Source organism: Oryzias melastigma, linkage group LG11, assembly GCF_002922805.2.
Source record: "Oryzias melastigma strain HK-1 linkage group LG11, ASM292280v2, whole genome shotgun sequence".
In the NCBI taxonomy this organism is placed as follows: Eukaryota; Metazoa; Chordata; class Actinopteri; order Beloniformes; family Adrianichthyidae; genus Oryzias; species Oryzias melastigma.
Genome location: NC_050522.1, coordinates 9041688 through 9065416, shown reverse-complemented (window position 1 = coordinate 9065416; position 23729 = coordinate 9041688). Strand labels below are relative to the sequence as shown.

The following is a 23729-nucleotide window of genomic DNA, read 5'->3' as shown; positions in this document are numbered from 1 at the left end:
TGGTGTTGATTGAGAGACTGTCAAGTCATCATAGAGCCAATTGAAGGACAATGATCTTTTCACTTGTCTTGCTAATGTGATCAGCTGTGGAATAACGTCCGTCCTCCTATGTGCCGAGTTTCTCTTGTTCCGGTTACCAGTAGGGATTCAAACCCGTAGAATACCAGAACACTCAGGCTATGTGGTTCTTTTTCAGTGGTTAATAATCCCTTTTTAACGGACACCCGTCAACCAATCAGCGTTCATATATATGGTGTAGCTTTATTTAAGAAGTTCAAAATTCAGCGACAAATAATGCAAGTTTCTGGTACAAGTCACACTTGTTTGTGAACAGCTGCTATAAAATTTGCAAAAGTTGGATTTGGTAAAGTATGTAAACAGTCAGAGGCGGCAGATTGCACCCCAAAAAAATGAAAGAGCTGATCCAGTCTGTAAACTTTAAATGTCAGCTAGCTCAACAACAGTAAATACTCTGAGGCTGAGAGTGAAGAGGGCCACATCTTAAGCAAACTTTCTCCTCTGGTCTCACACACGCAGATACAAGTTTGAATCATTTCCCACAGATGGAAACAAAAAAAAAAATAAAAAATAAGAGTTATCCAGAAACCAATCTCCTGCAGGTCTTAGTTCAGCCAGCTGGTTGTTCTACTCTAATGAAAAGTGCAAAACTGTCTTACCAGTTGCATTCAGGTCAGTGTGATCTGGACAGTTTTGTGTAATAGCTGTCCCAGCTGGTGTCTCATCCCAACACAGCAAACCATCCCACATATGAGCACAGAAGATACCTCGAGAGAGGGGAAAAAAGGGGGGAAATGTTTAATGACTATAATTAGTAACACACTTCATCTGCGTCTTCAGCTGTGTTGCCTGAAGACGATCCTTTTCGACAGTTAAAGCCCACAGCGTCTACTCAAAGAACACTCTCAGGTCAGCTGTTCTTGGAAAACGGTCGGAAACTTTACCACTAAAAATACTGTCAGCAGCTTATGACAACATTGGAGCGCTTCCACACTCGGGACGCTCCCTCTGAGGTTTGAGTCGGTCCCCATAAGCATCTCACCAGTTTGGTTTTCTGGGTGGTTTTTCTTGGACAGCTCGAGACATTTGTATCGACCACGGCTCAGCGCCTGCTCGCCATGTCCCCTGATAGTGCTCGCTTCGGGACTGAGTGATGGGCCTGACATTGGCTCTGTTCCCGCCTCCACCCTGTGCTGTGGAGAAAGGAAAAAAAAAAGAGGGCATCAGAGTTGAGAGGAGGAGGGAAACAAACGCGCTCATCTCATGCTCAGCTTGGCAAATATGCTCGCGCAGTAATGAGCGCAGATTAGGAGATCAGAGCTCATCTGGTTGGTCATAATTTAGGACTTCATAGCCATTTCATTAATTCTGTGGTAATGTGAGCATAAAATGCCAGATTTTTTCATGCCTAAGGTGTTATGTGATAAGGTTTTAGACCGTCTTCAAAGCTGATCTGCTCACGATTTTACCCGAGTCATCACTGCGAGTCATCCTCATTACAAATACTTCATTAAAGTGACGCTTGGATTTGGTTTCCATATCTGTACTCTATTGTTTGTATTGGGATAAAGCATTTGCATGAAAGACTGCTGTGTGAAATACTGATTACGATCGTGCTGCTCAGTGAAGGATGAGGATCCATTTAGTGAGATTTGCCTTTTCTTTTATTAGCAAAAAAATAAGTAGCTTGTGATGTTTGGCTCTTATAGTAAGATTTAATAAAAAAGGAGGAAATTTTGAAGACTCACTCCAATTAAAGTGTTTTTTTTTTGGTGTTTTACCGTGTTCTTGTAACATTTTTCTCATGATGGAGGACACATATAAAATAATTTAAAATAAAAACTGCATTTCGGAGTATTTTTTTTATTCAAGTCATAATGGTTCAGGAGCAGAAGAAAGCTCTCTTGTGAAAACTTAAAACAAATTTTTGTTGCACAGCTGATGTTAGCTTGGTGTTGTGAAGGTGCATTCATACCGAACACGATTTGCATGGCGGAGTCAATGTTAAGTCAAAGGAACAGTCGGGACATGAGGCGATCTGAAGTTCCGCGACGCGATTTGAGCGATGGGTGCCGCCAAAATTGAAATATTTGAAGTTTGACAGGTCGCCGCATCGCATCTGCCAATCAGGGATTCAGCTTTGGGCACGTGATGTTTTCAATCAGCGAGTAGAACATTAATCCAAAGTAAGCGTTTTTGGCTGGAACTTCCATCTTTTCCAATTATCCGCTGGAGCCGCAGGCTTGCAGAGTTCACCCGCCCAATATGCCAGCAGACAGAGAGCTGCTACTGGCTTGGGCCTCATCGAGACGTTAAAAAAAAAAAAAAAAACAGTGAGCCTTCAAGCTCAGCCACAGAGACACAGAAACACTGTGGAAGCGGCTGTCAGACAGACAGCCCCTGTACTGAAAAAATCTTTTAATAATAATCATATACATTCAAACAAGGAGACATGATTATCAATGTTTTTGTAGAACTTCACAATAAATAAACCTGATTTCTCAGCATCATCTGTGTCTTCCATACATTCCAAGGGAGATATCCGCAGACACCGTTTCTTATAGCGATCATCCTAAATGCATTAGCTGGTAGCTCCTCCCACATGCGGCAGTAGCGTCAAATTCAGGAAAACATTTTTTGAAAGGCGACGAGGAGTGAATTTGTTGTACAACAAAAGTGGGGCGGGGCAAATTTGTATCGCGAATTGCGTTTGGTGTGAATACACCTTGAGGGTCTGTAAGCTAGCAGAGAAGAGGGTAAACAGAGGGATGACAGGATATCAGCTGAGGCGTACTTCCACACCAGTCCTGCCCACAACTCGGAGCCAAATATGTTGAACTTCTAGAAAGGGTTTTTTGATTTTGTCTAAAACAACATAATCAAAATTAAAAGTCCACTGGGAATGCTTCAACAACAGATCAAATCTTACCTGTTTTATTACAGACAAAAATGCAAAGCACGACTTTCTCCTGAATGCCGATGTCCCATGTAGCAGTTTAGCAGCCGTACATATGATGTCACTCCAAACATCGAAGTAAATGACGTCATACATACGACCACCAGGCCACCACCAAGATCAACATGTGAGCTGGAGGGGAAGAAAGTCCGCTCTTCCTCAGAGCTCATGGAGCTGAAAACCTCCTCGTGTATCTCATGCACTTATTCTTCTTGAATTAACATGACAGGGTCATGCAAAGAGGCAGAAACACAAGACGGGGCAGCATGCTGCAGGTGTAACAGGCATTAACAGTCTCACTGAGTGATTTAATGCAGAACTGCAACAGGAGGAACAGTAATTAGGAGAAAAAGTTATAAAAATTGAATTTTTATTATTATTTTATTGAATAATGTTCTGTTTTGCATTGGCTGAAAAAGAAAAAAAGGAAAAAACAATACATCTCTATATCTTGGAATTATATTTAATATTGACCAAAAACCCCCCAAAACAAGAAAACAGCTCATTCTAACATGCCTGTATGGGCTTCCACAGCTCCTAAAAGGCTGTATTGACCTTAAAGCATTTAGAAACAACATGAACTCAGCCACGACATGGAAAACTGTGTACAGTCTCAACATGGGGTCAACAACCGCTGCGGCGCACGGTGTGCACGCTGGGCTGAAACATCACTTGTTTTAATGTGCGAAGTAAGGACCCCCTGTTAGTCTGACTCTTGCCTGTTGCTGCGATATTTTGTCTTTCTGTGTTCTTTTTTTACAAGAAAATTTGTGTGCAATAAATCAACTAGAACATTCTGAGACGTCTGGACCAACAGAGCAGCTGGTCAGCGATGCTGCAGGTGCGGCCGGGAGGTAAAAGTGGCCCACACTGTGCTGATTGTGTTCCTCTGGTTTCTGCTGATGCAAGTCGAATCAAACTCATGAGTTTTAACCCAACTTCAGTCCAGTTGCTCCCTAAGTCAGTTTGAAAACGGTTAAAACTGGAAAAATAACGCAAAACATGTCCCCAACCAGGAGCCAAAAAGCTGCCAAAATGTGATCCCCGGTCTTAACCATTCTCATGAGGACAGTTGGTTTTGGCGGACGGACAGTGGAAAATTGAATTTGGCGACATTTCATTGCATGAGGCCAGTTGGGAAGCTTGGTGGAGGGTGGGTTATGGTATGGGCTGTCAGTGCAAAAAATTGACTGTAACTCTTTAACACCGGAGCTTCAGCTCCAGTGTTTTGACGAACAGAATCAACATAATTCCAGCACATTCTGAAGCCAAGAAAAGCAGCTTTGTGTTGATTTGCAACATTTTACAGTAGTGACGTCCTTAAACAATCAACCTAAATCAGCTCATTTTGCCGTGCCGATATACATAGTGCAATGTGTTGATCATATAAACGGTGGAAGACTTACTGTTGTCAAAGAGGGGAGATATTTCGATTTAGGTGTTAAAGTGTTACACTATATAATTCTTTATCAGGTTGTTGAGTTTTGAAAAATATATCAAAGTTACATTATGACAAAAAGACACTGGAAATGAGTCTGGAAGAACTTGATTAACTAGCACAAAATCTTTACTGAAAACTTTTAGAGATACCTGGAATAAAAACTGGGATGTCTTCTTATCAAATGTTGGTATTTGATCTGCTAGATCAGGGTGTCAAATTTAACCCCACAGGGAGCCAGAACCCAAAACACGCTTTAGGTCACGGGCCGGACAAGATAAACATCTATTGAACACACTAAAACCACATTTTTTAAACTTTACAACGTTTAAAACGTAACTTGAATTAAAGCAGACAGGAATATTATTCCAGAATAAATAAACTTAAACCTTAAATAACTTTGAATATTTTACTCTGCATAAAAATATATTTTATAAAAATTATACAAGTTAGAAAGAAGCGCTAGATAACATCTTTAATTAATTAATAATAAAATAAAATGATCTGGAGGGCCTGATATAATTACCTGGAGGGCCGGATCCGGCCCCCGGGCCTTGACTTTGACACATGTCCTAAATATAAAGCTTAAAGCTACATAATTGAAGCAAACTTTGATTTTTTTATGTTGTCCATACATATATGTGCCACACACAAGCCTGAACACTGAGGACTAAAACGCACAGTCTAAAAATGTCTCACCAATTTAAAATAAATACTTAAATAAAACCAAAATGTGTTTCTTAACTGGCTGAACTTATGACGTTTCATGTTTTATGATTTGATGCTTCTTTTTTTATATTAGCAATCAGAAGAAATCCATCAAGTTAATCAATATATTTTTTGACTCACCCGACCCTCAAGTGATTAATCATTAGCTTTAAAGAAACTTGAGATCAAGTTCTGAATGGTTAATTAAAGAAACAAATAAATACTTTTTTTCTTTTTAATCAGAATTTGTGATTATATTCACATAGTCAGATTTATCAGATTATTACAACTGATATTATGAATATATAATTTAAGGTTTGTAACAAACTTAAATGGGAGTTTTTCAAGTAGACACCTGCTCCATTATATTTTTTATATTATTTTTGTCTATGTTTTTATGGGAAATCACCTAATTCTGAAATACACTACAAGTCAAATCAGGGAGCAAAAGTTCAAAACTGTATATTAGGAAAGTAAAAGTCCCTTGTTTCAAGAAAAAATCTTAAATAATATCATCAAGAAAGTTAAAATATTAGTTAGAGAAAACATCATTTTTGTTTGTTTGTTTTTTAAATATGAATTCCTGGGAAGATCACTCCTCTTACCCTGTCTTCAGATTCTTTTGCTTATTTAAAGAAAACCCTCCACAGGATTAAGAATGTCTGACTTATTACTGAGGGGACTGTTTTTGCAGTGCAGCCTTTGGTCTTTAGGGGCTTCTCTGCAGACACCTGCAGTGTTTTCCACCAGCACTGACTTGATTCATGGGCTCAGCGTTGAGTCTGGATCCATACATTAAATGGGATTTAAAAACAATCAGTCTGCAGGCGGTGGGAGTAATGGCTAAATGAGTCTGCATTCATGCAGGATCAATGATCACAACCTCGACACTGGCTATCTGTTCTCAGATGATAGATAGTAAAAACATGCTTCGCTAGCATGATAATCATTTTAAGTCATTCTTTTGTCATTAATCTTGCTGCTCCAGGTATTAGGATACAAGTTTCTCATTTTGAATTTACAATTTTGACCCTAATGCCAGCACTTCTCACTGTGAAGTCCAAATCACGTCAACAAATTACTCAAACGCATAAACGTATTAAGATCACAGCAACAATTAAAATAGCTAAAAACAAAAAAATACATAAAATTTTAGGGGAAAAAAATCAGAAAAAAAGAAAGGAAAGAAAAAATGAAACTTTTCAGAAAGGTAATTTTTAGAATTTTAAAATGAAATGTTAAAAAACAAAACAAGAAACGATGGGACATCAATGATTGGGTGAGTTTTTTCAAATGCATCTTCAATGTTTCCACACTGATACAACTTTAATGATTAGTACAAAGAATATCCAGTATTGCAACATGCTAAATAACTTTTAGTTGAAAAGACGGACAAACATCATCATCCAAGTAGCAAAGTCCTACAGAACCGATCTTTCAGATTTATAAAGAAACAACTAAATATTTTTTAAAATTTTGCCATAAATTTCTGGTTTCAATTTTAAACATTTCCCTTTTATGTATGGAAATTACTTTTGTTTTCTGAATCATCTCACTTTAACTTGTTTCATTTTTTTTATAATAATACAATGTAATGTAATATAATATAATGTAATGTAAAAGAATACAGTCCAATGTAATATAATGTAATTGAATTTAAATCTAACATGTAATTTAATATAATATAATGTATTGTTAAATAATGTAGTTAATGTAATATAATTTTATGTAATGTAATCTAATGTAATGTACTGTAATATAATTTTATGTAATGTAATATAATATATTGCAATGTATTATAATAAAGTGTAATGTAATACAATTGAATGTAATGTAATATAATGTGATGTAATATATTATAATATAATATAGAAGAAGAAGAATATATTAAAATATAATCTAAAATTTTTTGCTTTGAGTGATTTTTGGTGTGATTTGCACTTCAGGGCCACCGTATCTTCTCAGCTTCATAATCTTCATGATGCAAACAACATTCATACTTCAACCCAGTAAAACAGCACAGCATCGAGAACGCCGTTTCTGCTAAAAACCATGTGATGAAGACAGACGTGAACACATTTTCCTGGATCATTTCTCTCTAATTATTCCAACAAGCGCATCTAATTAAAAAATAAACAAACAGGCAAAAGCAATTAAAGATTGACATCTTTGATGAAAACTACACGTTCATTCAGTTCGTACCGAATCCACTCCACTATATAGAGTGAGGACTTTCAGAACTTTATCTTACAGGGTTCTCTGTAAATTAAAAAGTGGGAGCTTACCAGCAGAAGTAACAAAAGGATCCAGAAGGAGCCCGCTGGCCTCATGTTTTCCACTCACAGGCAACTCTCTGGAGAAATACACAGGAGAGGAAACGCGTTAAACCCATCAGGAAAAATAAATTGTGTACCATGAAAGTGACTGACTGAACAAACATTTGAGCGTTTCAGATCGGGATTACAGTTTCTCTGGAGAAAACCAACACTCTGATCATTCATCTAAAATGCAAAACAATGCAGCGTTTGTGTTGCAGCTCGTGACAGACATAAAACCAGACAAGAGAAAGGAGCTAAAATGGAAAGTTTTATGAGACGACGGGGTGATTTTTAATCAACGAGTGCCGAAGGTCTTATCTCTCCATGTTACCAAGGAGAAATGAGCTGTTAATAAACTGTTGCTTCTGGGTACCCTTTATTTTTATTATTGTTCATTTTCCTTTCAGAAATATTGCGGCAACAAAGCATCAGCAAAGAAAACCTCACGTGCCTCAACAGTCATTAGTGCTTGAACCAAACCATTCAAGCAGCCGGTTCTGCTCAACCAAACATCAACCATTAAAAAAAAATACCACAACAATACACTGCTTTGACTTTCACTTAAAACCTGTGTGGATTTTTTTGCTGGTAAATAGGTTTATGATCCTGGAGTCTCATGTGGGTCCAGCATGCTGATAAGCTCTGTGAAAGTCATGGGGATAAACACTCCAGCTTTGAAAACAACAACAAAAAAAGTGCAATTCAGAGTGACCGAGACAGAGAGGAAGCATAATGGACCTCTGCATGACTTTTGGGAAGACACAAACTTCAGAATTCTGTGTTTAGTCCCTTTAATATTCAGCTGATCACCTCTGGGTGAGCTTTCATGCGACTTTGTACAAAAGGAATTAATGAGCGTCGATACAAAACCAAGTAGAGCTTTTCAAAGTAATCTTAGAGAAACACATTAATGATAATGACTTCTTCACTCTAAAATATACAGTATATCATGAAACACATAATGTATTGTAATTATATGCAGCTAACACAAAAAGTGTGGCCATTCTTGGTAGATATATATGTCTATTTTTGAAACTCTTGCACAAGAAAGGTTTTCGTTCTCAAGCTGCAAAAATAAGTCAGTTTATGTGAAAAATCTAATCATCCACCACTAATTGATGACAGGCTCAGCTAAGCAAACCTCAGGACACACCAAGAACACTTTGTCTAAATAATCCAATTAAGAAAGATTTCTTCATGTTTCTCTAATTACCTCTGCTTTCTTTATCCTTATCTCCAATAATGGATTACTTGGCATGTACTGTGTGTGTTTTCATTCAAGCATTAGCCCACAATCTAAAATGTAATAACTTTTATCAGACTGACTGTTAAACTCAGCCGTGGTTTCTGGCGTCACCAACATCTTTTCCAGCTTTTCCTCCATCCATCAGAAGACATGACCATCCTTCTGTCCTTTCTTATCTCGTAATCTTCATTGGTATGGCAACACAGCCGATTGGTTCTGATAAAGGATGGAGGATGTGGTAGGTCTTTGTGGGTATCACAAAGAAAAGATCATGATGTATTCTTCGCCAGATGGACGTTTATGGAAAAATACATGTAAAAAGAACTAAAGGTGCATTCACACCAGATGAATGGCAGGAGGGTCAAGTTTCAATGTGAACTCAATGTACAGATGCAATCTGAGGTCTTGTGGCACAATTTGGGCGTCCGGTGCAGTCCAGATGTGTCAACCAATTGGGGGCTCAACTTTGGGCATGTGACCTTTTCAATGCCTCAATCAAAGGTTTAAAAAAAAGATTCAAGATGGCTACTTGATGCAAGGATTTGTGACTGACTGACTGGGCATGAATTCTCTTTTTTTCGTAACCACGGGGCAGCGGGTTGCAGGAAACTGTCCCAGATAATGATGGGTGAAAGTGGGATAGACCCTAAACAGGTTGTTATCATGTCATATAGCCCATGGAGCTGGAGCGATGCTAGCTAGCTGCCTGGTGGAAAGCGTAACGAGTCAGCGAGCTCCGCCGGCCAGGGTCCGACAGAACTAGCGAGGTCGCTGCCCCAGCTGCCGGCTGAATCAGGATCAGCTCAAAGTGAATGAAAAATCCAAATGAATATTTGAAAACAAAAAAACGGAAAACTTGAAAAAAATTTAATTAATTCAAATTTTACATTTTCTTTTTATTTGTTCCATTTTTTGTGTACCTTTCCAATTTATATATATATATATATATATTTTATGTATTTATTTATTTAAAAAATGTTCAATGTTTAAAGACATTTTCTTTTTAAAGTTAGATTTTCTTTTCAAATATATTTAATATATATTTTAGTATCTCTTTAAAAATGTTGTATTTACACTTTAATTTTTCGATATTTCTTTGAAGTTTACAATGTCTATTTTTTTTCAAAACTCCACTCTGTTTTTTCATTCATTTAAAGGTGGTCCTATAAGAATACCTTAAAAAAATCTCTTTCTCGTCAATACTTAAATCTACGTTTCTTTATAACAGCCTCCAGGTTTTTCTGCATCAAGCGTGGTGGATTTTTAAAGGCCTTTCTGCTCTACAATGTATAGACTTTTGTTGTGCTCTTTCATTAGCATAAAAAAAAAAAACGTTTAATCTAGTTTACCTGCATTGATTGTTTTATCAGATTTAGTGCTATTACACATGCCTTTGTAATCATTTATGTTATAGTAAAAAAAATATTTTTATAGAAAGACATTTATTCCAAAAGCATTTATTTTGAAATCACAGGTGAAATGTCATTAAAAAAAGAATAAAATACTACATTAAAACATTCCCATGACAACATTTTCTAATCTGGCAGTCAAAATTTCAGAGAAATGTTTGGCATGCATGCACAATCCAATAACTCTGCAATTTCAGCACCTGACAAACCCTTGCCAGACTAATTCAGATACAGCCTGACCAAATAAATGCAGTTTGGATTAGATTAGAAAACCCAGTCAAGTGCAACACAACAAACAAGAGAAGACATACAAGGAAAAAAAACTCTTTGTCAGAATATCTGAGCTACAGCTCCACAAATGAAAATGAACAAAAGGGAACTGTAGTCAAACTCAATTAGTTTTATATTTTATAACTTTAATAGCCTTTTCTGAGAGTGTTATATGGTTTCTTGTTTAATCGTATTATAATAAACTGTTAATAAAGTATCTATATTGGTGAACACATTTCTGAAAAAGCTCAACATCAAGCTCCACTGGGGCTTAAACTATATTTTTTAATCTTTTGTAAGATATTTTCCAGTTGTCTTTTAACTACAATTATGGAGTTTTAAGCCAAAATCTAAAATCCTTTGATGTTGGAATAGTTTCTGCTGAGTTGCAAGAGTTCAGCACAAATTTGCCTCCAAGTTGTGGGCATAACTGTGGTAATGGAAGTAAACTTCCACTGACATCCCATAATTCCTTTGTTTACACTCTCCTCTGCCTCCCTTACAACCACAAGCTAATATTAGCCATGCAACAAAAATGGCGAATATTCTTGGAGCTTTTACTGCTCAACGCCTTGACGCGCCAGCCGCACAGCAACCGCCGAAGTTGTTCTGGAATTAATTCGTGGTCACATCATGGAAAACATGGTCGATGTTGAGCTAGTATCTTGGGTTTATATGCTTTGGAGAACTCTATAGAGGCTACGGCAGATCTAGCGAGGTCTCGGCTGTGGGTCCCTGGGGAGCGGAGTCCGCTCTGCTTGTCCGCCGGCGGTTAGCTGCCCAGGCAGCCCAGAGAACTGCCGCGAGTGCCATTGTTGTAGCGCGCATCGCTTTAGCTTCATTGGGTTATGATGTTTTTGTTTTTTAATTTTCATCAAGACAATACTGAAAAAATTAGTCAGTTTTATTTTTATTTCCCCCCTCTTGGGTTAAAGATCAAACTGGACCACTCGGATGGAAGTGGTCAGACGTCAAAAAAGAGGTAGTTGACGCAAATTTGATACACCGGCCAGGTGTGAATGCACTATTGTACTACACATAAGAGCAAAGTAACTTAGTGAAGGTTCTCATGTATCCAGATGACATCTCGAGTCATGACTCAACTTCAAGATCAGCGTTTAATAGATGAGACAGATGCGTGGTGAACAGATTTTCCATTATTTTGACCACCCCCAAAGCTGTAGACTGTTCATGTGATGATGTATCTAGCCTTAAGGGCAGTTGTGAGTCATTCCTTACTGACAATTTGAGTGTGACATAATGGCATCACCTCAGTCATGAGTGCGTCCAATTTGTATTAACAAATACTGTACTTCACAATACACCAACCACATGCACCACAAAGGTACGATCCATTTTCAACAAGCCTTAAGGAAACTCCAAGACACACCTTCTCTTCCTTTAAGGTGCGTCTGGTCCTGCCTACGACCCGCTCAGGCCCAGACAACCTAAAAACTTGCAGAACCCAACCTCCATATGGGTACATGACACTGTACTTTTTTTTATTAATGTGAAACCAGACTTTCATGCATTTCTATGGTCAGTTTGGATCTTAATGACTCCCAGTTATCGGATCCTCTTCTTTTAGGTCACGTTTAAGAGATAATTATGAGCTGAGTAAATTTCACTCATTTTTGTAAAACACGACAGGAACAGACATGATTAATGGGTTAAATAAACATTAGGTTGTCAGGCATTAACAGTCATGTTTGTCTAAAGGCCTTTTTTTTACCCTACAGTCAATTTCCCCTCCGATCTATTTTTACTAACAAAAATCTTCTATTCCTACAGATAAACATGGCTAATCTGTTTTTCTTTCACTCGTTTTCCTATATCTTCGTCATCCACTCCTTCCTGTTCTCAGTTCTTACCCCCTCCTTGATGCACTCCCTTTCTTTCTCCTCCCTTCTAAAAGTGCTGCCTTCCTTTTCCTGTTCCATTTTCCTCCATTTTCAGAGCTTTTTGTCTGATTTTTAGGTCAGATCCAAATAATTCATCAAATAGTGAATCATTTCATGCATATTACAGTTTACCACTTTGGTAACAAAGACAGTCATATTTTTAACTTCCTTTGTATTCCACTTCTCTTATATGACCAACAAAAATCATCTCACTTTTATTGATATCAAGATTTTAATCACAATTCAAAAGTTAATTTTTTATGAGAATTCACTTTTTTTTTATATAACACATGCATTTCTCTAAATTTGACTTAAAAGTGTCTCATTTAAATATGTAAGGAAGCCAACTGAGAGTCCAACTGAGAGACAGAAATGTATGATCATGAGAGTAAATATTCTAAGCAAAAAGCTCTATGACTAGAAAATGTGCTATTCTAGACGCTATTGCAGCGCAGTTGTCATCCCATTTAAAAAGATAAGAGGTTTTAACTGTAGGAGACATTATGTTAAAACGAATGAAAGAAATCCAATTTCCCAATAATTTAAGGATTTATTTGTATAATGGGGCAGAAAATTAGTCAATAGTGAAAGTTCACCACAATAACTGGTAATGTGACCCTGGTTTTCAATGACAGAAGTCAGACGTTTCATGTTTGCACACAGTGTAGCTGCTATTTTGGTCCATTCCTCCATGCAGATCTTCTCAACAGCTGTGATGGTTTGGTATGGTCACTGGGCAACACAGATTTTCAACTCATCCCATAGATTATTTACTGGATTTAGGTCCACAAATGCTACAGAACCATCAAATGTTTTTTCATAGACTTCGTGGCCCGGTTGGTGTATTAAAAATCATCGTCACACACAATTCAGTCTCAGTTCATTTGCAATGTTCTCATTAATTAAAAAGGAGTTTTAGACTAAAATCTTTCCATACATGGTCTCATTTATCCCTTCCTTAATACAGATCAGTTGTCCTTTCTTCTTTGCAGAAAAGCCCAAAGCAAAGTAATATTAGGATGAAACTGAGCATTCTTCCTTACTCCACCACATGTCAAATGGCATTTATACCATTTTGGCCTCATCCGGTCACATGACATTCTAGGCTTGACAGCCTGAATTTCATTCCATTAGGATGTTGACTGTAACCATAGTAACATTTGTTTCAGTGGTCCAAGCTCTCTTCAGGTCATTGACCAGTTTTCCTGTGTAGTTCTGGGCTGTTTCCTCTTCATAAAGTGAGATTTTGAATAGACTTTTGACTAGAGCCTCAGGTGGAGAGAGACTGTCAATTTTTCTTCCAGTTTCTAATAATTGCTTCAACAGTTGATCTCTTCTCTCCAAGCTGCTTGATTATTGTTGATTGGTTAATTCCAGTATTGTTCAGGAGTACAATGTTGTCCCTGGTGTCCCTTGACAGCTCTCTGGTCTTGGTCATGATGAAGAGGTTGGAAGTGACTGCTTAAGGGAGTGTTTTTTATTATTTATTTTTTTTTTTTTTTACAGATGACAGTAATACGGGTAACAGGTGGAGGATAGAAAACTTTTAAAAAGAAAAAACAGGTCTGTGAGGAACATAGTTTTTGTTGGCTTGAAAGAGGTAAATACTTCTTTTCTGCACAATTTTATACATAAATTATTTAAAATCATACAGTGGGATTTTCTGGATTTTTCCATATTCTGTATATCTATGATGAACATCACAGAATGTTCAAAAACTTGCAGAATCTGTGACTATTGGCCCACTATTTTTTTTTTTTTTTGTGACATATTTCAAGAATCTAGCAATGTCAGTTAAGGACGACATTGCTGACTCCCAAAATGTACTAATCAAGACAGAAAAGTCTTCATAGTTTACATAATCTACATGCATTCTCTGTTATGTTAGTGCTTGTTATTTCCACATAAGTACTAAGAACATGGTTAGTTTTGATGAATCGAGTAAACACTGTGGGGTGTAATGATCCAGCTGTTCAAAATGAGCCTCCCCTAATAAGCAGACTCCCAGGCCCTATGTAAACAGTTGATTTATACCTGATCTGTAACGCTATGACATCCTACACACTTCCTCTGCAAGGCCAGGGAGAAGTGAAATGAGCACAGGGAGGAGAAATGAGGAATTATTAACGGATATTAATAGGGAGCAATTCATGCAGTTTTAACTGTCTTCTTAACGTTGCATTAGCTCATGGTCCATTTTGATACAGATTTTCTCTCTTTTAGATGACATCTATTCGCTATAGAAGTCACTAATGGTTTAATGCTGGGGAGAGAACAGGAACCTGGGAAGAGTGAATCACTGGGTTTATCCTAGATGGCACAAATGTGTCCGGTGAAACCGGGAAAAGTCATTTAAGGTCTCAAAGCAAACAGAAACGTTGATTGTTTAATGCTTAATGTTTCACGGAAATGCAAAAAATTTGTTAAAATTGTTTTAAAGGAGACACTGAAGAGAACTGATTTTTGAGTATCTGAATATATATTAGGGCCGGGAATTGATAAAAGAAAAAACTATCGAATTAATCGCAAACCTGGGAAAAAATGTATCGCGATTAATTGCAATTAACTTTTTTTTATTTCGGTTGCAGTATTTGCAGACACCTGCGAATAATCACAATATGAAATCATACACAAAACTGTACTTTAAGAATATTTATTCTTAATTAAGGCTGTCAACCACCTAAAAAAAACAAACAGTCCGGTCACTGATCTATATCACTGTGCAGGATGCTTTAAAAACATTTTCCTTCATCTTTTGGACAAAAACAAGCGGTAAGAGGTCAACTTTCTCTCTGAACTGATGTTTTATTGAACCTATTGTGACGATCGTCGACAGTCGAGGTGCCTTGTCACGGTAACCCGACAACGGATCAAATAGTCAGCTTTTTGTGCAAAGTGATCTAAACCGAAAAAAAAAAAAAAAAAGATTAAAGTATTGAAAACCGATTGAATATTTCTTTCTTCTGTAAACTAATTATGGTATAAGTGTAATAATACCTGACAGTGTTTTATATATCTCTGCCATCATTATATGTCACTTATATATAAATAGAGATCTGTATTAACATCCACGAATGCATTAAATGACAAACAACACTTGTCATTACAGATATCAATAAGATTTGGAAAACCTCTCACTGTCTGAAGTGTCTGTGTAAAAATATAATTCTCATCCTTTAGCAATTACAGAAAAACACATTTTTTCTATATCTAAAATTGCTTAAAGGTCTAAATATTCTAAATGAAAAGAGTGGAACTGTTTTTGATTAGAAATGTCTTCCTTTCATCACAATGCAGCAAATCTACCAGTGAAGTCAACATATTTCGTGAGTGTAATAATCAGATATTAAACATTGCAAGTCATGCAAACAGTGATGCAAACAAAGGAACAACCCTGGCGTGAAAGCTTGCTTTCAAAGCTTCGGCTGATTTACATGCAGGAGATTAATTCCCTCTAATGTCGTTACATCTCGAGGACTGATGCCCTCACGGAGCTCGCTTAAAGGCCAGATTTTACATCACGTCCTGAATTTTTTGGGGCAGAACTGTGCTACACTCTACCTGCGCTGCACGCTATCAATAAAGCTGTCAGCATTTACAATAATAACAGAGGCCACTCAGATTTCTTTATTGAGTTTCCAAATGGTTATGTAATCGGTTGAATAACATCGTCTTCTCCCGATTCTGACAAGCAAAAAAGTTTGTCATGAATGCAAGCTTTGTTCAGCTCCTTCGCTGAAATTGGCATCTTCCTTTTCCCTTTTTTGTTTACACATTTGTTTGCTTGTCATTTTATCAGTTTGTCAGCGTGAACAGCGTTGGGTGTTCGTGCACATCTGCCACTGAAGGGAAGGGTATTTCGAAGGGATCAGGGACCTTTTCATCCGCCCAAACTTTCCTTTCTGTACCCTTTTCATTTCCTCTCCATTTTCCATTGCACAGATATCTCATACGTCTTCCCAGCCAATGACATTTGTTTGTCTCATTTTCCAAACTGCTGAGGACAGATGGTGAAACCAGAATGAAACCTCTGCCAAGTTTGAGTTCAGTTTAACAGAAAAAGAAAAAAAGCTCATCTCATCCATGGTACCTTAAGTAAAAGTGAAACATTTGAAGAATTCATTCAGGAAGAAAAATACCAGTGAAAGCAAAATGAACCTAAAATGAAACCATGTCCATGAATTGCTATTAAATACAATATTACTACCTGCTGATGGTCATATTACACAGAGCTGAGAAATGAAAAAAAAAAGAATAATGTGATCAGCTACTGGATGTGGTTGGCTGAACATTAATCCTAACTTGATTTCTAACCCTGACATTCAATTTATTCTTCCTGCCAAAGAAAAACAGACTTGTAGCTGCACCCTTTGCTCCACAGCCTGGCACATTTTCACAGAAATGTACTTAGGAACAAAAGCAACACCAGCTGTAACATTAGTCTTAAGCTAGCTGTTAATGCCTAGTTTCCAGGGGACCTTACTCCACTGAAACAAACAGGAATGTAATTTAAAGTTTGAACATTGTTTCCATCAATGTTCAGCTTTGTTCAGTGGCTGTACTTTTGAAGTCAGTGTTACAATGACAGCAGGAGGCTCAAAAAAGGTTATAAACGCACTAAAATCAACAAAAACGAGCACATTTGAAGCTAAAGCTAACAGTAGTATGCTAACATTAAACCTCGCAAGACGAAATTTATATTTGCAACACTCTTGAGCAAATTTGTGTTCATAAATGTGACGCTCCTCCCTCCGGGTGTGGGAGGAGCTAATTTCAAAAGTCAGTGCTACATGGAAGCATTAACTGTATCAAATCTGAAGAGCTCTAAAAATCACATCTCCATATCGGGGTTCATGAGATCATTCAGAGACCATCTACTGCTGTAGCTGCATCTGAATGACGGCCGCTTTCAGCGGTACTTCTGTCTCTCTGTTCCGCATTAGTCCAAGGAGGAAAAAAAAAATCAAGAGGATGTTTTCATTATTGTCACGATACAAATAAGTAATGCTGTCAATCGATTTTAGAAAATAAATCAGATTATTCAAGATGAGCAGAACGCTAAAGACTTTTATGTCTGCAGTATTACTCCCAAAAAAACTCACTCGTAAGAAACAAAAATTGTGTCTCTGCACTTGAACTAACTTTAAGATGAACTTCTACCATGGTCTGGGAGAATGCTAGATTCTGATTGGCTGCTGGGTGTGGATGCGCACCTTAAAAGGAAGTTTCGGTCAAATAACCCAAATGTTCAACATGACTCCGCGGCCGCAGGCTCTTTCAAAACAAACGTTTGCGTCATCATCTGGACAAAAACAAACTTTTATTTACTCCACCGTGACGATCAGCTTAATGATCGCTTTCTTGACAAGGTTTGGGTAATTCTCCATTTCAAAATAAGTATTTATTGTGCTTTTTGAAAAAATATATATATATACTTTTTTTTATTTTATTCTATTTTTTTAGATTTAAATTTATTTAAAATGTAAAAAAAAAACACTACAAAGCAAAAAAGACAATAAAAAAAAAACAATACAATCTCCTTTTGTAAAGAAAAAGTCACAAACTGAATTCAATAAACACATGTTTGAAAAGGCGGAACCAAATGTTTATTTATTCCTATCCCTTTAGATCTTTATCCAGTAACGTAAATATTTCGCCAGTTTATAAATACTAACAATACAATATGACCATAACTTTACATTTTTCTTATTTTAACAAATAAAATCCTGCAAATTATTATCCACAGTCACCATTTCACAATCCAAAAATTATTCAAATTGCATTTTTTATTATTCCGTTGTATACTTTGATAACAGTGCATAATCATGAAAGACACACAAAAAAACAGCAAGATTTGAGCTGTTCTGGTTTGTTTTTTAAGGACTTTTGTGGTTTAATTTAATTTAATTGAATTAATGCGGTTTACTTGCATTGACTGTGCACTGATTAAAGCTGATGTTTACAACATTTTCAAATGTAATGTAGAAAAATCTCTCAAAACTCAGTTTTTTTATACTATATATTTGTTTACTGTGTACATAGTAATCAATAACATTCCCTTCCTTCTGTTAAGAGCCTATTTGAGCTGTCATCTGAGCAAATGTAGGACTCACCCAAAACATGTTGACAGTCCATCACAGGAAAGTCAATATACTGTGTTTAGCTTTCAAAAATATCAAAGAGAACATACATTTCTATCAAGTCCTATCTTGGTCTGCTTTCCTGGGATTTTGAGAATCTTTTCCTCACTTTTTACCCCTCTTCCATATTGGAGGCCTTAAAGGCTTTGAAACTCAAGCCTTACTTGAAAAAGATAAGACTCTACCTTTACTCCAAGCCGTTACACTGACAGTATTAACAAATAATATTGAAGAAAATGACAGTATGAGCCAGAACTACACAGGAGAAACAGGTACGTCAGGATGGTGCACCGATCCACCTGCAGAAGGATTTTAAAGATGGATCTCGCTCCACAGTCAGTTTAAGACTGGAATGAAAGCAAAGCAGCAAACATCCAAAGACTTCTTAAGACTCAATTTTGAAACAATAAAAGGTGATTTGAAGAAACAATATGGACATTTTGAAATAACTAATAAGTATTCACTATGTAAATTGAATAAATGCTCTCATTTATATAAATTAAACAGTCAAAGTCATGAGAAAAACAACAGAAATCTCATTATGCTCTTTAGAAATGTAACTTTGAAGACCCACTCTAATGAAAATTGTGTTTTTGACATGCTTTTTACTGATGATGGAGGACATGTATTAACTTAAAACTGCATTTCTGAAGCAGATGAAGTTTTTTTTTATTTAGAAAAAGCTCTCAGTTGTGACACAGAAACTGAAGTGGGCGGGCCAAAGCCTTTCTGCTCCACTCCATTCTGATGCATCCACTTGCAGGTAAAAAATAGATCCATGTACGTCTTCATTTTCCTCGCCTGAACCGACATCTGGATCAAAACTGGACAGCTCCGGTTTTTGCTTGCTATTTTTGCAGCTAATGTTATGTTAGGGTCATGATGGGCTGTAAGACAGCGGGACAGAGTGTAATCAGTGGAATGATGGGATATCATTGAAGGCTTACTTCCGAATCAACAGTCCTGCCCTCAACTCTAAGGCAAATTTCTGATGAACTCCTGCCGCTCTGCAGAAACTATGTCCTGGAACATGACAAAGGTTTTTTATTTTGGCAAAAAAATGTATCATTACAGTTAAAAGATCTCTGGGAACACTTTTAGAATAAATAAATACATAATTGGAGGGGGATTTAAAAAAAAATCACTTTAACAGTGTTGTAAGTAAGAAGTTTTAATATAAATGAGATTAAATAAATAAGGTTTAAATATCATGTTTAACAGCCTTTTCACTGTCATAAATCACTGCATATATATATATATATATATATATATATATATATATATATATAAATGAACAACAATTCTATTTTGAAATGACATACTATAGTCATTTACTGGTTTCCAAAAAAGTAAATTTGCAAAACCTGCATGTCAATAAAAGTAGTTGGAGCTTTAGCACTAAAACACAATGCTGCAATAACAGCAATAATTTTATTCAAAACCAACCACTAAAGAAAGAGAACAGAATAAATGTGTCCTGGTTTGTGTTTTTCGAACTTTTTTATTTGTAATTGTCCCAATGACGCAAAATATAATTTTTAACATTTAAGGTTGGTATGAAGTTAAATTGTCATTCGAGGTTGGATCATTTTTTAAATCTAATAAGTTGGGTGTGGACACAATGGAGATAGACAAAAGATTACAAAATCTGCTATTGATGGATATGATTAAATTAAATCATTTATTGTATAATGATAGTCATACAGTCTTCAGTTTTGGCAAATACCTACAAACCAACGATTGTTGTTCCTGTCACTGTTCAAGCAGCTTCTATGTAAATTACAATTTTTTGGAGGATATTCAACCAAAAAAAACTTCCAAAGAATTGTAATGTATAAGTGACAGAAACATGTGCGCTTTTCTCCTTCAAAATCTGCTGGAATTATTGTGTTAACAGTTGAAAAGTTACTCTTATGTTAAAGATTTTGTGTTTAAGTGTCACCGACGACGCCTCAGCTGTTAAAGGGTTAACTCCTGTGTCAGACTTCTACATTTGCATCTTCATCCAAATGTCCCTGACAGTACATGTACTCACAAGTAATGGACCAGAGGAAGACTATTTTACTTTATTATTTCTAAGCATTTCTAACATAAAAGCCCCATCTCCAAGCCTCCGGCATGTCTGTATCCTGCAGTGTAGTCAGGCACCAAAACCATCACAAAAATAAAATCTATAGCTAAAACATGTATGGCTGAATTTCTTTCAAAAGGAAAATATCCTATGTTTATTAATAAAGCCATAAAACAATTGACCTTTAGCGAACCTTATGCTGTTATACTGGAACAAACATCTGTTATGACCGCAAATTACACACTTCCGCCCAGCTTTGATTCAAAATGCTGTTGTTTCCGTCAAAGATAAATGAATGGAAATAAATGCCCATGGCCAAATTCTTGTTGCTTTGAATAATACAGAGAAAAAAAATAGGAAAATGTCACAAAATGTCAAGTGCGTTCTTTAAACACAATAAAATCCACACAAAGCTTTTAAATGCTTCAGCTTAAGTGTGTACATTATTCAAACATGGGATAGCTTTGTTTGTAATTGTACCATATCATATAATAGTTATATTTTATGAATTGTCACCATTTTGAAACAAGTTGTTCGAGCAGCCATAAGATCTAAAAGCACTGAGACCTCATAAGCTGCAGCCAAAAGATGAAAAAGGAAATATTGTACATCAGTCACACATACACAAGTTATCATAAGTTATTTTTAGCTCAAGATAAATGTTCAGCTAGAGATCAGAGAGGTTTTCTAATCGTTTACACGCTCATGGTAGGAATACCTGGAGAGAATCTTCACTCACAGTTCCTATCCGAACGCTTCACTAACTTCCTCTAATTTTATCTGGAAAGTGTGTGTTTTTCTAGTATGTACTGAGTGACAGAAACTCAAATATAACTTCAAATATAATGATAAGAACTCACCTGATAGTTAAGACCTGGACTGGGTTTACTTCAGTGAAATCAAAATGAATGGATAAGTCCAGACTGGACCATAGACTATATAAACACTGGACAGCTCGACCCCTCCCCCCTCATGTTCCAAACAGGAAGTACCTGCTGGCTCCAAGAAGCCAAAATCCCATTGACTTCTATAGAGAAATAAATAGTTATTTTTCATTCATTTTATTTGTCCAAATAGCCATTCTTCTTACTCCGATACATTGTTCTTAACATGTTCTTGCCAATCTTAGTTTTTTTTTTTAAAGATACTTTTTCTTTATCGCAAGTTATTCAATCTGACCAATCAGATGCCTCAGTAAAAACATGTGGTGCTTGCTGGCCTTGTCTCTAATGTTTAATTGACAGCTTCCCCTGAGCTTTCTTTTAGTTGAAGGGACATGGACTTCGAACATGCTAACTCATGATTGGTGACTGTAGTTGCCCTAAAAACATGACTCTGGCCAACTCTGACAAATCACGGTCATCTGGCTCCAAATGACGACGGATTTTGCCTCTTTTGCAAGAGCCGAAGGCAAGGCCTTGTCTATGTATGACGTCACATTTCGATTTGTCTAGTGATAAAATATTGTACGTCTATGATCTGGAGCGAGTCCTGAATTTTGCACTTTGTCTCTATTCAGACCAGTCATTTCTGTTTTTAATAATAATAATTTAAAAAAAATTGTATTTAAAAGCACTTTTCAAGGCGCTCAAGGTCACCTCACAATAAAAACAGGTAAAATACAATAAAAGAAACCAGATAAAATGAGATAGAAAATGTTGGTAATATTTGAATAAAAAGTTTTGAGTTATGATTTGATGGTTGACCGGGTGATGTTGCTGGTGTGAGACTGGAAGGATAGAAAACAACACCCAAACTCTTCACCTGGGAAGAGGAGTAACTTTGACGCTGTCTATGGAGAGGGTCAGGGAGCTGTATTTAGAGAGAGTTGACTTGGTGCCAATGAGAAGCAGTTTCGTTTTATTGCTGTTGAGCTGCAGGTAGTTTGAGGGAAACAATGATTCCAGACAGGGAAGGAGGAGTAATACTGGAGGACACATGAGTTGACAGGTAGAGCTGGGTGTCATCAGCGTAGCAATGGAACTGGATATTGAATTTTCTGAAGATACTTCCAAGTGGGAGAAGATATATGATAAAAAGGAGGGGATCAAGGACAGAGCCTTGGGGTACCCCTGAAGTGACTAGGAAGGGCTGGGACTGGAGGGAGTGAAGCTGAACAAACTGAGAGTGGCCAGACAGGCAGGATGTTTCTAACCAAAGCTTGTAAACAAAACCACAAGACTAAAAGATCTTTTCAGTCATTAGCATGAAGGCGGGGCAAAGCAATGACAGAGAGAATAATGACAGCCCTTTTACAATCGATGTCACGATAGTTCACTTGGTATATTTCACGACCAATTTTGAACATCTGTATCAGCTAAGAAAGTATACCGTTGAGTGTTTATGAAGTACAGATTGTTGTGAAAATGGTGTGAGAAGCATTGTGTACCATGGTAACCCCTATACTATCCTAAGTATGTTGACATTGGGAGTGGGGTCATTTGGACCCCACAAGGCCGTGCATTGAACTTTTTTTTTTTAAAGACTTTTGATTTTCACTGGTGTCTGTGGCAGACATGAAATACTGTGGACCTTTGTCCACATTAGTCATAGGATGGATAACACGTCAATGTAAGACTAGGATAGCACAAGGATTAAAAGTTGTTTCCTACTCTGTTACATCTGGTAATTCCTGGCTACGGTGGCCATTTTGGTCCAATTGTTCTTCACTGAGCAGAGAGCCTATTCAGACTGAGGAAACTCAGACCAAACCGGAGCTCAGTCTGATTGGAAATGAACCGAGACATCTCGAAGGAAGTGGGTGTACTTGGGTGTATTCAGACTGAAAATGTGTTCAGGATTATCGGACAAAACAAACTCCAGTTCACCTTAGGCGAAGCAAATGTGTCTGGTCTGAACACAACCTAAAGTTTACACATCATGAACTGTTTGGTTGATTTTTAATGTCTCAGAGCATTACATTTTCTGAGAATAGAGAGGATCCACCTGTTCTGCATTAGACTCTATCTCCAGGTGAGAACATTTACACATTCAAAATGATCCATCTGTCCATTTTCTTTACTTGCTACAGAATCACATATTTCTGTTTAGTGCAAAATTAGATTTCTTCTAAGCTCCCATTAACGGGATCCAACTCATGTCGTTACAGTCGACTCCCTTTTTGAGCTACATTACACGCAGACATCTTTCCTGTCAAGTTCTTTCCCTCTAGGGCAGGGGTCTCAAACTCGCGGCCCGCGGGCCATCTGCGGCCCGCAGGATGATGATTTGCGGCCCCCGTCTTCATATGAAAG

General features: G+C 36.9%; 1 protein-coding gene across 1 annotated transcript in view; it reads right to left on the bottom strand.

Moving 5' to 3' along the window:
• Positions 1 to 23729, bottom strand: part of calcr (calcitonin receptor) — an 80337-nt gene that overhangs the window by 37774 nt on the left and 18834 nt on the right. The window contains exons 2-4 of the mRNA XM_024260405.2: positions 7406 to 7473; positions 1061 to 1211; positions 678 to 785 (exon numbers count right to left, since the gene is read on the bottom strand). Of these exons, the coding sequence (XP_024116173.1) occupies positions 678 to 785; positions 1061 to 1211; positions 7406 to 7450 (304 nt within the window). The 5' untranslated portion in view covers positions 7451 to 7473. The remainder of the gene's footprint in view (positions 1 to 677; positions 786 to 1060; positions 1212 to 7405; positions 7474 to 23729) is intronic.